The sequence below is a fragment of the Pezoporus occidentalis genome, unplaced genomic scaffold (assembly GCF_034315485.1).
Source record: "Pezoporus occidentalis ecotype Australia unplaced genomic scaffold, CSIRO_AGI_Poc_V1 ctg130, whole genome shotgun sequence".
Taxonomy (NCBI): Eukaryota; Metazoa; Chordata; class Aves; order Psittaciformes; family Psittacidae; genus Pezoporus; species Pezoporus occidentalis.
In genome coordinates this window covers 1,609,364-1,623,024 of record NW_026913104.1, presented here as the reverse complement: position 1 = coordinate 1,623,024, position 13,661 = coordinate 1,609,364, and the positions used below count along the sequence as shown (strand labels likewise).

Genomic DNA, 13,661 nt, shown 5'->3' with positions numbered 1-13,661 from the left:
AGGCAGCAGCGCACAACCCTCTCCGCCCGATGCGCTTAATCGCGGGATGCGGCGCGCTGCCCGGGCGGGGGTGCTCCCAGAGTTTTGAGCTGAGGGCTAGGAGCCGGCTCCCGAACAGAGTTCCCCCTTCCTACCCCTGCCGCTGCACCGCTGGGGCGAAGGCAGAGGAGCAGCGGTGATCCTTACCTCGCTCCTCGGCGGGCTGCGGCTGAAGGATGCGAGACGGAAGGGCGAGCGCTGCCGGAGGAGGGGCGGGGACCGCCGGCGCCTGCTCCCGCAGCCGGAGCCCACCCTTTTGGCGATCCCGGCCCGTTCCTCGCTCTCGTTCCCTCGGGCGACGGAGCCAAAAGCCGCTCGGCTGGGTGTCCCGCACGGTCGGGACAGTAAGGCTTTGCCCAGGCAAGCGTCACTGCCGTGTCACCTTCAGGAGTTCATACGAACGGGGAGGAAACAGATCTCTGCTCTGTTAGAGCGGTCTAGCGAGGGGGATTTTGTGGCGGCTTGCAACACGATGCGACAAAATAAGCCGACCGAACAAACTGCAGGGAAAATTTTGGACTCTTTCCCCAGATATCTGTCTACGTCTGCAGTTATTCTGCAGCACTTCCCCTGCTGGGTGGAGAAAGCAAATCATGCACATCGTGAGGTTACAAAGGAAGTTTTTTGCGACTCCCTTAGCTCACACAGATGTCGACAGAGGACACGTTTCTACACCAGCGGATTGCAGCCGGCTCGCTTGGTCCGTAAAGTCTCTGGGAGCCAGACAACCGGGTACTAGCCGTCAGGACATAGACTTCCTCTTTTCCCCGCACTTGCAAACTGCTCGTAAACATTGGGTCCCGTTGGGGGAAACCCGTTTAGCATTGAAAACACGTAGCGTATATCTAGCTCTCCATAAGAACACCACCAAAGAATATACCATTGGTATCTGCTGGAAGACCCTCAAATTGTTTTCCCTCCCTTTATATGTAAGTAGCTGCAAGGGAGGAATTTAGGTTCCTCTCAGGGAAACAGACAACCAAAATCTGTGCCACGTAGTCAAAACACCATTAATAGATAGGTCCTATTTCATCAGCTGTAAGTTGTTTCCCAGGCATATATTAATTGCAAATAAATAAAACGGCAATAGGTGTTGCTCTCAATTGCTGCAGCTCTGTGATGTTTTTTGGAAGTAAGTCCTGCAGTTGGTGTTTGTGGAGTGCTTAATGCAGTAAATATTGCTGTAATGGCAAACTGTGTAGTGATGGGACAACTAGGGCCATGAAGTACCAGGTAGATCAACTCGGGAATGAATAACCGACCAATGTTTTGTATCATTTGTAAACCTTGGCAGTGTTAACTAGAAGCTTGGTGCATCCATTTTCTGTTTATCATGTTGATTAGCAAGGCATTAGGGCATTCAACCGTGTAGCTCAATGGGCAAATTGAAGAGTCTCAAGTTTTAATACTGGGCTGTGGGAAAAAACAAATCAAACAAAAAACAACCCCTCTCAAACTGCTCAACCAAGATAAAACCTAAGACCATAAGATGTTTTCTCACTTGTCTGCACACCTACTACTGTCGCTGGGGACAGAGGGGAGGTGTAATACATACCTGTAGGGAATGTATTACTGTCAGTAGGATAAATCCAGGGAGGTAATTTTGAGGTCTAAGGTACATCTTTCAAGGTCACCTGGACTAATAATCTTACATATAAAAGTACTGTACATTGTACTAATAACTGGATTTAAGGCTGCTCTACCCACAAGGAGCATTGTATTTCACTGACGTGTTCAGACAAAAAATGTGTGCTGCAGAAATTTGTCTTCTTTCTTTAAAGCTCCTGAGAGAAACTAATGAAAATGATTCAGAAGAATGAAAAACAAAAAACCAAAACAAAACACCCCAGAGAAATCCAGCAACAGAGTAAAACCTCCTGTTTATGAGAGATAAGCAAAGAACAGTACATTTATGGCAGCTATTGCTTCCAGATAAGAAATCTATATTGCTATTTACAGACACCCACTTACACTGATTGAATTTCAGCCAGCAATATTACATCATCCCCTTTCAGCTTCCTGTTTTGTTACATGGCATTCAGTACACGTGTGGAGTTGTGTTTACTTAAACCTGTATACCAGAGAGATATAAAAATCTGATTTAAACACCTAGATCTAGCTGATTTCAATATGCAACAACTGTAATCCTACCAACAACTGTAATCCTACCATTCCTTTTGGCACTTTATTTTAATGGTTAGTTCTGATGGGGAAGTGTGGGGGGAAATCCGTCTAAATTTAACTGGCCTCTGGCTCTGGTCTCCCATTTCTGTGCTTTTTCTTGATAGCTGTTTCGTAACAAATAGTTCCTTCCTGTGAAGTACAATCAAATTTCCTCTTGGTCTTTCTGAACTAAAAAAGTGGCCTCAGACCTAATATACGGTATTAACATAAATATCTATACAATTGTTGAGAATGAAATGAACTTGGCCATGGCAGCACACTGTTTCTACTTTGGGGAAGTATTTAGGTCTTGTTCTTTTAGTGGTTTAATTTCTTGTCCTGAGTTTTGACTTTCAGAGCCTGTCTGGGTAGCATATGTAACGTTAAGGCCCTTTCTGCTCTTAAAACCAGAAATTAAAGTTGAAAAACAAAACCGAGAGGATTTTGGAAAAGTAATAACTTGATATAGCATTTACTATTTTTGGCTGACAACATGAAGTGTAATACTGGAAGAGCTCACCAGAATCACTGGGTTTAGTTTCTTCCTGTTGTAAGCAAGCCACCTCATCGTGTAATCTGACTCAGTCATTTCTTGGAGAAACCAAATACAGTTTACTTACAGAAGTGAAGCACGGCATAAGGAAAACAAAGTCTTATTTTCCATTGTTTAGAGAAAAAAAAAGTAGATCTTGGCAGTTGTCTAATTTTAGTGGCAGTAGTCTTTCATATTTTGCTAATTGATGGCTTGCCTTTTGAAACGGATCCATTCACTGTCATCCCGAAACGTTCCAGTGATTCACATTGTGAACCGGGCACAGATGCTTTAAAGACGATATATGACTGGAACTGAGTGGACAGGGCAACACTTTAGCCACAGGCAGTCTCATGCTTTAACGTCTAGCTGGGGATGGAAAGCTTCTTCCTGGGACCTCTGCATCAGGAAGCGTTTTAGCGGGGCAGCCTTGTTCTCCTCCGCTGGCCTTCCCGGCTGCCCGACCCCCTGCAGAAGCAGCCTACGCGGCCTGCAGCCACCCTCCCCGGCAGCCGCCCCGAGCACAGCGGGGCCGCAGGCGGCCGGGGCCCGGCGCCAGGGCGGGCTCCAGTTGCCTCAGCGGCCGGGGCAGCGCCGCGGGACGCGGGGGGAAGGCATCGCCCGCAACTGGCCCGCCGCGGCCGCCCTGCCGCGCGCCGGCCTTTAACGGCCGCGAGGACCGTTAACCGTGAGGAGAGAGGTCCGGGGAGGGGGGGGAGGCTTCCGCGGCGGAGGGGGTGCCCCCATGTGCTTAAGGGTGGCGGGTACTGAGGAAGCATAGGGAGAACAGGGAAGGAGGGACGGGCTGCTTTTAAACTAGGCAGAATCGGCCTTCGCAGCCCGAGGCCGACCTTGAGCACCCTTCAGCACCCTTGGGAGCGCCTTGGCCCAGGCCAGCCTGGCGCTCGGACCCGCTTGTCTTCGGCGCTGATCGGTTCTCTCGCCATGCTTGGAGGCTCTACCTGCCTCCGGTGAGGAGGATAGCTCTGTTGCAGAGGAGCTTAAAGAGGTGCTGGTTACAGGGTTTATGCATTTTTATGTAGATATGATTTCCAGACGCACAACATAACCACTTACCAAATACAACGTTGTACTTCTGACGAGGCAACGATGACAAGCAACACTCAGAAGCCTGATGAGAGTAGAAGTAAACGTAAAAAAGAGATGGAGGTGAGCCGTGCTGTGTGAGGGAGGGAGGATCTGGACCACTTTCTGGCCCCAGGGCAGCAGTACAACATCCCCAGTACCATGGCCTTCACTGGCATTACAATGGGTTCCTCTCACCGTGAGAGAGGGCAAAGAGCTCCATGTCCGTTTATGTAGGTCAGCAGAAACACATACGACTTTCTTGTGTAAGGAAGCCATACAGTTTCTCTTAGTGTTTGAAGAGCAGTGAAATTGGGCATGCAGTGCAACACTGTTATGCAGGACTTATGGAGAATAAACTTCTGAAGTACACCAGCTTTTACTGCCCAAGCTGGCACTTCCCACCCACTCCCACAGACGCTGTGCCTCTTCATGATGCACGGTGTCTGAAAACAGCCTTTCAGGGTCCTTTTTTTTTAACTCAGTTAAACTCTACCTGTGCTGATCTTGTTTTAAATCCTAGAACCTGTATTTTATTTTTTTTGTGCTCTATTATTAGAATGAAGTTTCAGAAAATCCTGAGTTGTCTTCCCTTGACAAAACAGATTTGGCTCTTTCGGAGGGCTCACAGTCCCTTTGCAAACCTGAACAACTGGAGAAAGTTTTAAATGGTGACGTATAAAATATGCTGAAAGTAACTATGTGGTTACCTTATTTAATGCTGAGATGAGAATTCATGCAAAGGTTTAAATAAAATTACTTTTTTTCTTTTAACAGAGATGAACAAGGAAATTACAAACTTGTTATCAAAATATGCTCACATTTTAAGGCAAGTTGACTTTGTCCTATTTGTACAGCACTTTTCTAATTTCTGTAGATAAGATTGATTACTGTGGCTGCAGTTTAGAGAAATTAGCACTGAAAACCATCAAACAGATTTTGACAGAAAAATGCTGGTTTCTGTTACAACTGAGAACTAATTTGGATGGAAACCGAGTATTGATCGGCAATGCATTTTTAAGAAAAGCATAAAAGCAGTTCTAGGAATTGAGACTGTTAATGGCATTAACTGATTTTAACTACAGATTTTTTCAATTAAGTGAGAGAGCAGCGATGGATGCTTCTTATGTGCAAGAACTTGATGGAATCTTAAAAGAAGCGAGGACCATAGAAAACCACTTAAAACAGAAACGGGAGAGTCTGAAACAGAGATTCACTGTGATTGCAAATACTCTGCAAAGCTAAATGGAGTTTGTCAGACTGCAGAAATGCAGAGCAAAATTTGTAGTACATTTTATGTATTAAAATATAAACTATGATGAGTGCTGTGATGTGTGTTTCGTAAATGTCTTAGGTAAATATTTCCAGCAGTTCAGGAAACTTTCAACAACTTGAACAGCAATTTAAATAAGTAGATTCAACACATAGGGTAATGGTAATGAGTATAAGACAATACTAAATATCCATTTTAAATCCTATGGCTCCAAGGGATTCTACACATTAAACCATCTTTCCTTACTTGTTGATCATTTGCTTAAGTTGTCCCTGTGATTCTATTACTAGACAATAGTGGAAGCATTTGAAAATGAAAGCAGAATAAATTTTGCATGGCTTGGCTTTAAGGCTGTGGAATTTCAATACACCTGAATTCAGGAGCAGCCATGGTATTTCTAATATCACCACTAAGGATGTTTTTTTCTTTTATTGTCACAACCACTCTTTTGCTCTAGAATATAGTGTAGAAACACTTCTACGAAACATATAATTTTGTGATGTAAGCAGAACAGGACTTCAGATTATTTTATATTAGCAATTTTCTGTGGGGTTTTTTTGTTTGCTTTTTTTTGTGTTGGGTTTTATCTTTCTACTTTAGAAACTGTTTTGGTGCTAAAATCTTAGTAGAATGTACTTGCAGCCTTATTTCCATTTTGTCTCAATATATAAATAAATTCCAAAAAATCATCTAGAAATAGGAAAACTCTATTAAGAATACTACTCTGGGAAATGTATAAAGAAGTATAAAGTCTTAATGTGAAAATATATTTTAATACTTCTAGAGATTTCAAATGAAATCAAAGCACATCATCAAAACGTTGCTGGTAATGTCAATAAATAACTAGATAACCTTAAAATAATCTCAAATTACACTGCCCTTTTATTTTGTTATTTAAATACATCAGTATTGTTTGCAGTATATCCAATTTATTTAAGGAGGCTTCTGGAGTTTTTGTGAGCACTTTTTCTTTCTTGTCATTTGACTCTGTTAATAAAGATGAAACATAAAATGTACAAAGCATAATTAGTACAAATTTTGAGGCTAATGTAATAAAGAAAAGTGCTGGATAGTCCTGTTGCTAGCATAACATATATTTATATCTTTACCCCAGTACTGTGTATTAATTTTCTGTTTAAATTATTTCAGACTTAATCCTTCTTTCCCCCTTTTTATTACATAAAAGCCACAAACAAATGTGCTACCTGACAAACTGATAGTATTTAAAGCAATTAAGGAGAGAAACTGACATCTAGGGTGAGATTTTCCTAGGTATTTAGATGCCTAAAGATGCAGATATGTACTTAGTAGGATTTTCAAAGTGCCTAAGCATGTAAGCGCCTTAGATGCTTAGGAATTTTTGAAAATCCTGTAAGGTGCCTATCCGCATCTTTAGCATCTAAAGACTTTCAGAAAAATCACCTCACTAATCTACACCATATTTTCCAGTCTCTTCCTTTTTCCTAATAATCACATCTCATCTTGTAATCAGTCTTGGTAATGCTCTTTAAAAGCAGAAAGTGGGAGAAAAATATTTTGGAAGTTAAATTTTCTAGAATATTTTGCTAAGTTTTTCTAAAATCTGTGATCATCTATAATGATGACAAAAAGCCATTTTAAATTGTTATCTATGAAGTGTCTCAATTTAGAAATTTACCTGTAATTATTTCCATAAGTCTTTAAAGGAAAAATACATGAATTTCGTGACCATTAAATGTCTGCCTGTTGTCAGAGTCAGAAACCGGCTACATTTTATCTGTTTGTGCTTGTGAAAATTATGCAATATATCACCAGTATTTAGATAACTTAGATTTAGTTTATTACCTAATATATCCCGGTTGAAAACCTTCAGTTCTTGTATGAAGTATTATTAAGAAGCAGAACTTAGAAAACTAGTGGATGACATAAACTAAGTTTCTTCCCTTAGGGCATCAAGACGGTACAGACATACAGGGTTACTCTTGCAGCAGTTTGCTCCATTTAAAAACTTCATAAAATGCAATAGAACTTACTAAAACTATACTTCCTAGAAGAATGAAGAACTGCTTAGTCTGGCATGCAAGTTGTTGACCGTTTGTCTACCCTGCTGATGATGTTTCTGCACTGATTGCTTCTCTTGGGTATTTTGATATGTCTTGGGAGAAACATACCAAATTTTGTACTCTCTTCTGATGTGAAACTAGAAGTTCGTTCTGAGGAATGAGTACACATGAAATCAAACTGTCAGCAATGCCATCAGTATCCGCTTTCCAGTTTTACTGAAGGAGATTTGAACAGAAAATTAATTGGCTTTAAAGCTGCCAAATCTGATCAGCAAAGCTCAGCTGGTCACTATGTTTTCTTTAAGCCTTTCCTCCGGGTCTTTAAGCTGCAGTGCCTTAGTAAGTTAACAAGAACGTCTAAGATGACAGATCAGTAGCAGAATATAAACGGATTTTTCTAAAAAAAATGTGGCAACAACTTAAAGTTCTGACCCTCTTGAAGTCAAGGGAACTTTTGGCAGTGAGTCTTCTTCATGTCTGACCTTGCTGTCAATACTTCCACAGTGTGGAAAGTGTAAATTATGAAAGCCCAATACTCAGTTCCTCTCATTGCTCTTCTATTATTTCAAAGCTAGAAATTGAAAATAGCAGATAATGCAGAGACTGCTTAGGTACGCAGCAAAGAGAATTCTTCCATGAGAAAATGCTAATTGTGACTTTTTTACTTAAGACAAAACTGCCTTTTGGCATAGATATAGGAATGTGGGTCATAACAGAAAAAGACCAAACTGAGTAGGTAATAGATATGTTTGAGGCTCATGACCTTCTGTCTAGAACTCAGGAGAGTTCAATTTTGCTACTTGCAGCATCTTTCTCTTTCAATGGTGTTTGAAAACCTTGATGATGAAGGAAGCATTTGAAAAGGGCAGAGTGGGTGTTTTACATCATGATGGTGAATAACCAGAAAAAAAAAAGGAGGGCAAAGAATCATGGATCAATCAGCCTATCTCCCAGTAGAGACTCTGAAGTAAATTTCTTAACGATGACTTTATAGTCACCTGCCTTGAAGCCTTGTTACCTCAGTACAAGAATACATCACCTCTTCTCACCTTTCTTCCAAATTCTCAAGTTACAGCTGGCAAATAGCATTATTTTTCCAGCAATGGTAATGTCTTTGCACTTCATCAACACACCTGGGCCAGCTGCTGAGAGGGTCTAGGGCTGCTGAGCTGCTTCGACTGGAGGCAGCTCTCCCCTATGCCCTGCGACTGCTTCGCCCAGTTGTAGCAGTGCAGTGCGCTCAGACTTGTTCATCCTGCCCTGCTAGGGAAGCTATTCCCGGCTTTTATTCTGAAATGATGATGTCAGGAAGCTCGTCAACCGATCCATCAGTGCTGGCTGCACACTATCATCCTGGCGCGGTACCCTTGCATGACCATCTCCGATCGATGCTTTCTTCTGAGCGGAATATGTTTTCCAAAATCCTTTTGTCTGCCACCAGCCTCCTGCTTGCTATATTGCGGCATTTCCTCTGCTCTTTGATGCAATTCATTCCAGGTAAAATGCATTAATAAACAAATTGTTCTATTCCATCATCTTGGGAAGGGGGTTTCCGATGCTGTTGAGACCTGCTGCTGACACAGTTTGTTTAGAGCAATTTAATTTCTATTGATCAGAAATGCAAAGGAAGCAATTTGAAGTGTTAGGTAGGAACTAGGATTTCTCTGTTATTTGTCGAAAAGATAAGCAGGAGAGGGGGAGCAAGTATATTGCACAGATTTTTTCGGATTACTAGCAGTTTTTGATGGTTTAGAGCTGGAAAACCAGTAAGCAGCAGATTCTCTCTGCAAGGGAGCGTGCTGTGAGACATGTAGGCGGAGACATGTGAAAGGGAGAGGATTGTTTAGAGCATCAGCATTACTGAAGCTTTGATCTGAACATACAAGTGGGAAACTTCTCCAAGGGATTTTGTGTCACCATTAAACTCTGCAATTTCTGCCGTCATTGTATCATTGCACAAATAGAGCAGTCTTTTTTTTGTTTGTTTGTCTAATAGTGATACCTACTATCATAAAATAGAAATCAATAAAGATCATGACTTAATTCACCAGAATCTCTGCTTTTTGATGGTGGGCATATTGTTTTCCACCCCTAGAGAATCAAAAGGATTGCTCTGCGGTATCCAAAGAGCGGAAAGGGTCTTAAATCTGCCTTGCTCTGAACACAGAATACATCCATAGACACACAAAAAAAAAAACAACAAAAAACCCAAACAACCTGCAAAAAAGGTTCACAGTATGTTTCTAGGACAATTGTCCCAAGGACTTGATGGTGTAAATCAATATTTAACAAAAAACCTACACTTTTTCATGTCAGCAAAACAGAACACCCTGGAAGTGTAGAACCTATTTCTATAGGTGTCTCTGGGAAATCAACAGATATTTTGTATGCAAGAGTATGCACAGTTCACAGTTGCTTTTCTCTCTTCACTCCCTTTGACAAGTCTTTCTCCATTCCTTTTCTCCATTTCTTTCCCCTGTGTTTTCTGTCACTTCTTTCATGTTCTGCTTTGCCTGTTAGCAAGGAACTGGGTGGCTGACTCCCCGACACTGGGAAATCAACAAGCTACATGGAACAAGGAGTCAGGTACGGAGACTTCCCAGCAGACACAAGGCAAGTGCAATAACTTCAGAAATCAGTGTGGGACACTCAGGTAAGCTGAGGGGTTCAAGTCTGGTGAAGGCAAAGGGTGAAGGCTAGAGTCTGAGATGGCAGGTTGTAATATTGTGCTGATTTTCAGGTATTATGCTCAAGCAAATACAGTAAGCCCCATTGGGACTGCAGTGCCTTTGATTTATTGCTTACTTACTTCTTCTCTTTTGGAGTGCAGCCAGAACAGTCAGTATTTTATTTTCTCTAATTAAATGTTAATTTAAATGCAGCTCAAGATGAAAAATCAGTCTGTCTTCTGTCTTTTGCAGAGACTTGTGTCTTCTTCTACTGATCAGACAAGGGGTAATGGCTTTAAAGAGGGTAGGTTTAGATTAGACATTAGGCAGAAGCTCTTCCCTGTGAGGGTGGTGGGGCCCTGGCAAAGGCTGCTCAGAGAAGCTGTGGTGCCCCATCCCTGGCAGTGTTCAAGGCCAGGTTGGACACAGGGGCTTGGAGCAAGCTGCTCTAGTGGAAGGTGTCCCTGCCCATGGCAGGCAGGTTGGAACAGGAAGAACTTTCAGGTCCCTTCCAACACAAACCATTGTATGATCCTATGATTTTGGGGTAGGTGGATGTTAAAATAAGCTAAGCTTTACAGCTGAGCTCTTATCTGAAGGTGGTACACGTATTACAATTGCTTGTGAACAGTGCAATCCAGTAGGAAGTATTTGTATTCCATCTGCTCAGTGCATTTTGAAGTAGATGCAGTTAAATGTAGCAGGTTTTAGTATTAAAATATGATTGAATTTCGAGTGTAGACTTTGTTCAGGTTTTTTTCTGATAGGGAAGAAGTGTAGGATGTGCAGCTGTGATGTTTGGGTGGGTTTTTTTCCTTTTCCTTTAAACACAGCTATGATGACTCACAAACTAGCACCAAAATTCTTTCCTTTGATGTGCTTATTCTGTATTGTATAATCCTGCATATGTATTGCAGCAGCTTCATTTTTTGAAATGAACGCAAGACTTTCCTGCGCTGTCAGGGCAATGTGTGTTGTCCAGCCCTTCTGCTCTTGCCTCCACATGCCTGTGTTGTTTGCTGCTGCTGCTACTGATCAAGTCTCAGTATGTTGCAGAGATAATGATTCCTCAAAGAAAAAAAGGCCAGGTTGCATAAAGTCCCTGCAAAGGACCTGTCTGACCATGTCTGCCCAGCCAGGCTTGTAGCTGCTCTAATTGGAGATGATGGTCACTAAGGAACTTCCTGACAACACCTTGTTTCCAGATCGGATAAAGTGATCTACAGTACTGAGACATTTTTTATGTAATGCAAGTAAAAGACACATTTTTTGTGTTGTGTCAGGTTTAGAGGAGGTCATTGCTTATTTTTGCCTTCTGTTTCTTGTTCTGAATCTCTTCAGAACGAACTCACCAGAGCAAGCGTGGGTTTTTTTTCCCCTTGCACCCCTCCCCTCCTGGCTTTTCAAAATTGTCCTAGAAAAATTGGTTTGACTCATGTGAGTCAAAATCAAATCACGATTTGATTACATTTTGTATGCATTACTGTCAGGATCTTCAGCTCATTTGAGTTCCCAGAAGGAAAGCTAGAAAGATATGCGTGTTTCTTTCTCTCTGGTCTGATAGGACAGGATATTAACTTACACATTCTTGTTGTATACAGCCTGTTCTCAGACATTTTCTTGACTGTGTCTTCAAAGGAATTCTAAGTAGATAAATTCTAACTAGATCAGATTTCAGGAAGGATTACTAAGTTGATCATGTGAATGGCAAGGTGATCACAGGAGAAGAAAATGAAAAGAATTTAGCTTGCTTAGCTTAGGAAGTGATATGATTCCTTACTCTAAGTACATGTGGTAAACACCACATGAGAGGGAGAACTACTACCACAGCCATATAACAGTGCTGACAGAAGAACAAGGGGGACAAATTGTCTTATAAATAAAGTCCATGTGTAAAATCAAAGGATTTTTCTAGTAATCTGGGCAATAAACAGCCTTCCGAAGAGGGGATAAGTGTAAGGAAACATAGTAACTTTTAAGATAGAATTCATATATATGGCTTTCTGGGACAGCAACTGGGATGAGATGACCCATTTCTGTTCAGGCTCTTCTCTGAAGTGTATCTTTCTAAATTCCCACATATAATCACACTGCTTTCCAGAAGTCTCAGTGCAGTACTGTCCTTGGTCATGCCACCTTTGTTTCTGCTTGGATGCAAAAATACCTCCTTAGGGACACATTGCTCTCTTTTTTTCCCCTGAATATTTTACATCCTTACAAACTGGAGCTTGGAATAGTAAAGCTGCATTTCTGCAAATACTGATGGCAGTCACTAAACCTGCCAGGTGCTTGTTGCTATGAAAAACTTCCTTATGTCTAAGGAAAAACTCTGAAGTACTAATGGTGGGATCAGATTGAGTGCTTCATATAGGATTTAATCAGAACTTAATTGAATTTTAAGAGGGAGAGGATGTTGGTGGTTTGAGGTTAATTGCGTTAAGCCCTGCAGTCTGAATTCCTTATCTAGCTGACTTACAATATTAGAGACCTAAAGAAGGATTTGAGGATTGGCAAGCCAGAGAACTACATTGAAGGGATCTTGCAATTTACCCTCCTGCATGCCTAACACCCATTCTGTCTGTGGCTGTTCTAAAGAAGCACACTTAGAAAAATGCTGTCTGCCAACTCAGTTCTTTTGTAGATATTCTCCTGTCTGAAATAACAATTTCCCTCTGTACATGCGAAAGTATCATTTCAGAGGCTCACAGGTAAATTGTACAGCAGCTTCACTTAATCATGTGGATTAAAGAACGCAGGCTAGAAGGAGTGCTGAAAGTGACTAGTGTAACCAAAAGAAATTGCTACATCAAAAAATCAGAATGAAGTTCAGTATCGGTCTGGACTCTGTTTAATGTGTGGTGTTGTCTGCACTAGACCTGGTTCAGGAATGGATTTCTTTATGCCATACTGTCTTTTTTCATCAGTGTTTCATTTACACCTATATCTTCATAAGTTCTAGGTTAGTTCAGGGCTCATCAGCCTTACAGTGAGGATGGAGCAGTGTAGCAAAGCCACACCACTGACCTGTGGACATGAAACCTGTGTTAGGTGAGGAGGTGATAGCATTGGGAGGGAAGTCAACAACCTGCGTATTTTCTAGGTAAATCCACCTCTGCAGCTAAATGGATTGCTAAAACAATCCTTGTGTTGATGAGGCTTTGCACGCCAGGCTACTGGAGCCAATAACTAACTGTGTGCTGTTAGCACACAGCATTCCAATCAGTTCATGCTTTCCTGATGCTTTTGTCCTGTAACTATGCCTAATAAGGGCGATATTGCATTCAAACAAAAGGCTCCATCAGAAGTTGTCCTTTTCTCATGACAGCTTTTACTTACCAAGGAAAGCTGTTTAATCTGTTTTCTCCTGTCCTATAAATGTATTTCAGCTCAGTTTCATTTGTGTTCTTCCTGACCTCCTTTGTAATACCAAGGTGAAGTTAGAAGGTGTTTTAGAATGCAGATTTTTTTATCTGAGGTGTGCGCAGCTCTGCCTTGCTTTTGGCAGCATTGTGAACATGCACTGCTTTACAGGATGGCCACTTAACACCAGTCCTCTTGTGGCTTTGGTCTGCAAGGGTAAGACTAGCTCCTTTCTGTCACTTCTTTCAGCAGACTGCTTGTCAGAAATCATTGGGAGATTACTTTTAGGGCTCCCCCTCAACATTGCTCTGTGTATTATCCTAGCTTGGAACAGATTTCTTTTTGAAACCTCACAGATTCTTATCATAAATCTTCATTTATTACTTCCTCTCAGTTACTTATTGAAAAAATTTCAGAATAGAAGCTTTGTTAATTAAAAGAAAAGTTCTCTTTCCTATCATTCTCATGTGTTTTATTACCTCCTCTGGACTACAGAA

General features: G+C 41.5%; 2 protein-coding genes across 5 annotated transcripts in view; both read left to right on the top strand.

Moving 5' to 3' along the window:
- LOC134158589 (succinate dehydrogenase [ubiquinone] cytochrome b small subunit, mitochondrial-like) overlaps positions 1-13,661 on the top strand; it is a 36,624-nt gene that overhangs the window by 11,412 nt on the left and 11,551 nt on the right. The window contains exons 1-2 of one of the 3 annotated variants that reach the window (XM_062608676.1): positions 8,357-8,632; positions 9,656-9,748. The exons of 1 other annotated variant lie outside the window; for it this stretch is intronic. In XM_062608676.1, the coding sequence (XP_062464660.1) occupies positions 8,431-8,632; positions 9,656-9,748 (295 nt within the window). In that variant the 5' untranslated portion in view covers positions 8,357-8,430. Of the gene's footprint in view, positions 1-8,356; positions 8,633-9,655; positions 9,749-13,661 lie in introns of those variants that run through there. One more of the 3 variants, XM_062608672.1, reaches the window with a different exon arrangement.
- On the top strand, positions 3,275-5,147 carry TEX12 (testis expressed 12). Of its 2 annotated transcripts, none has more exons than XM_062608692.1 (5): positions 3,275-3,743; positions 3,839-3,904; positions 4,380-4,491; positions 4,598-4,649; positions 4,921-5,147. In XM_062608692.1, exons 2-5 carry the CDS (start codon positions 3,845-3,847, stop codon positions 5,063-5,065), a joined length of 369 nt encoding a protein of 122 aa, XP_062464676.1. In that variant the 5' UTR covers positions 3,275-3,743; positions 3,839-3,844; the 3' UTR covers positions 5,066-5,147. The 2 variants fall into 2 exon arrangements, with proteins under 2 accessions (XP_062464676.1, XP_062464675.1); XM_062608691.1 differs by having other exon boundaries at positions 4,906-5,147.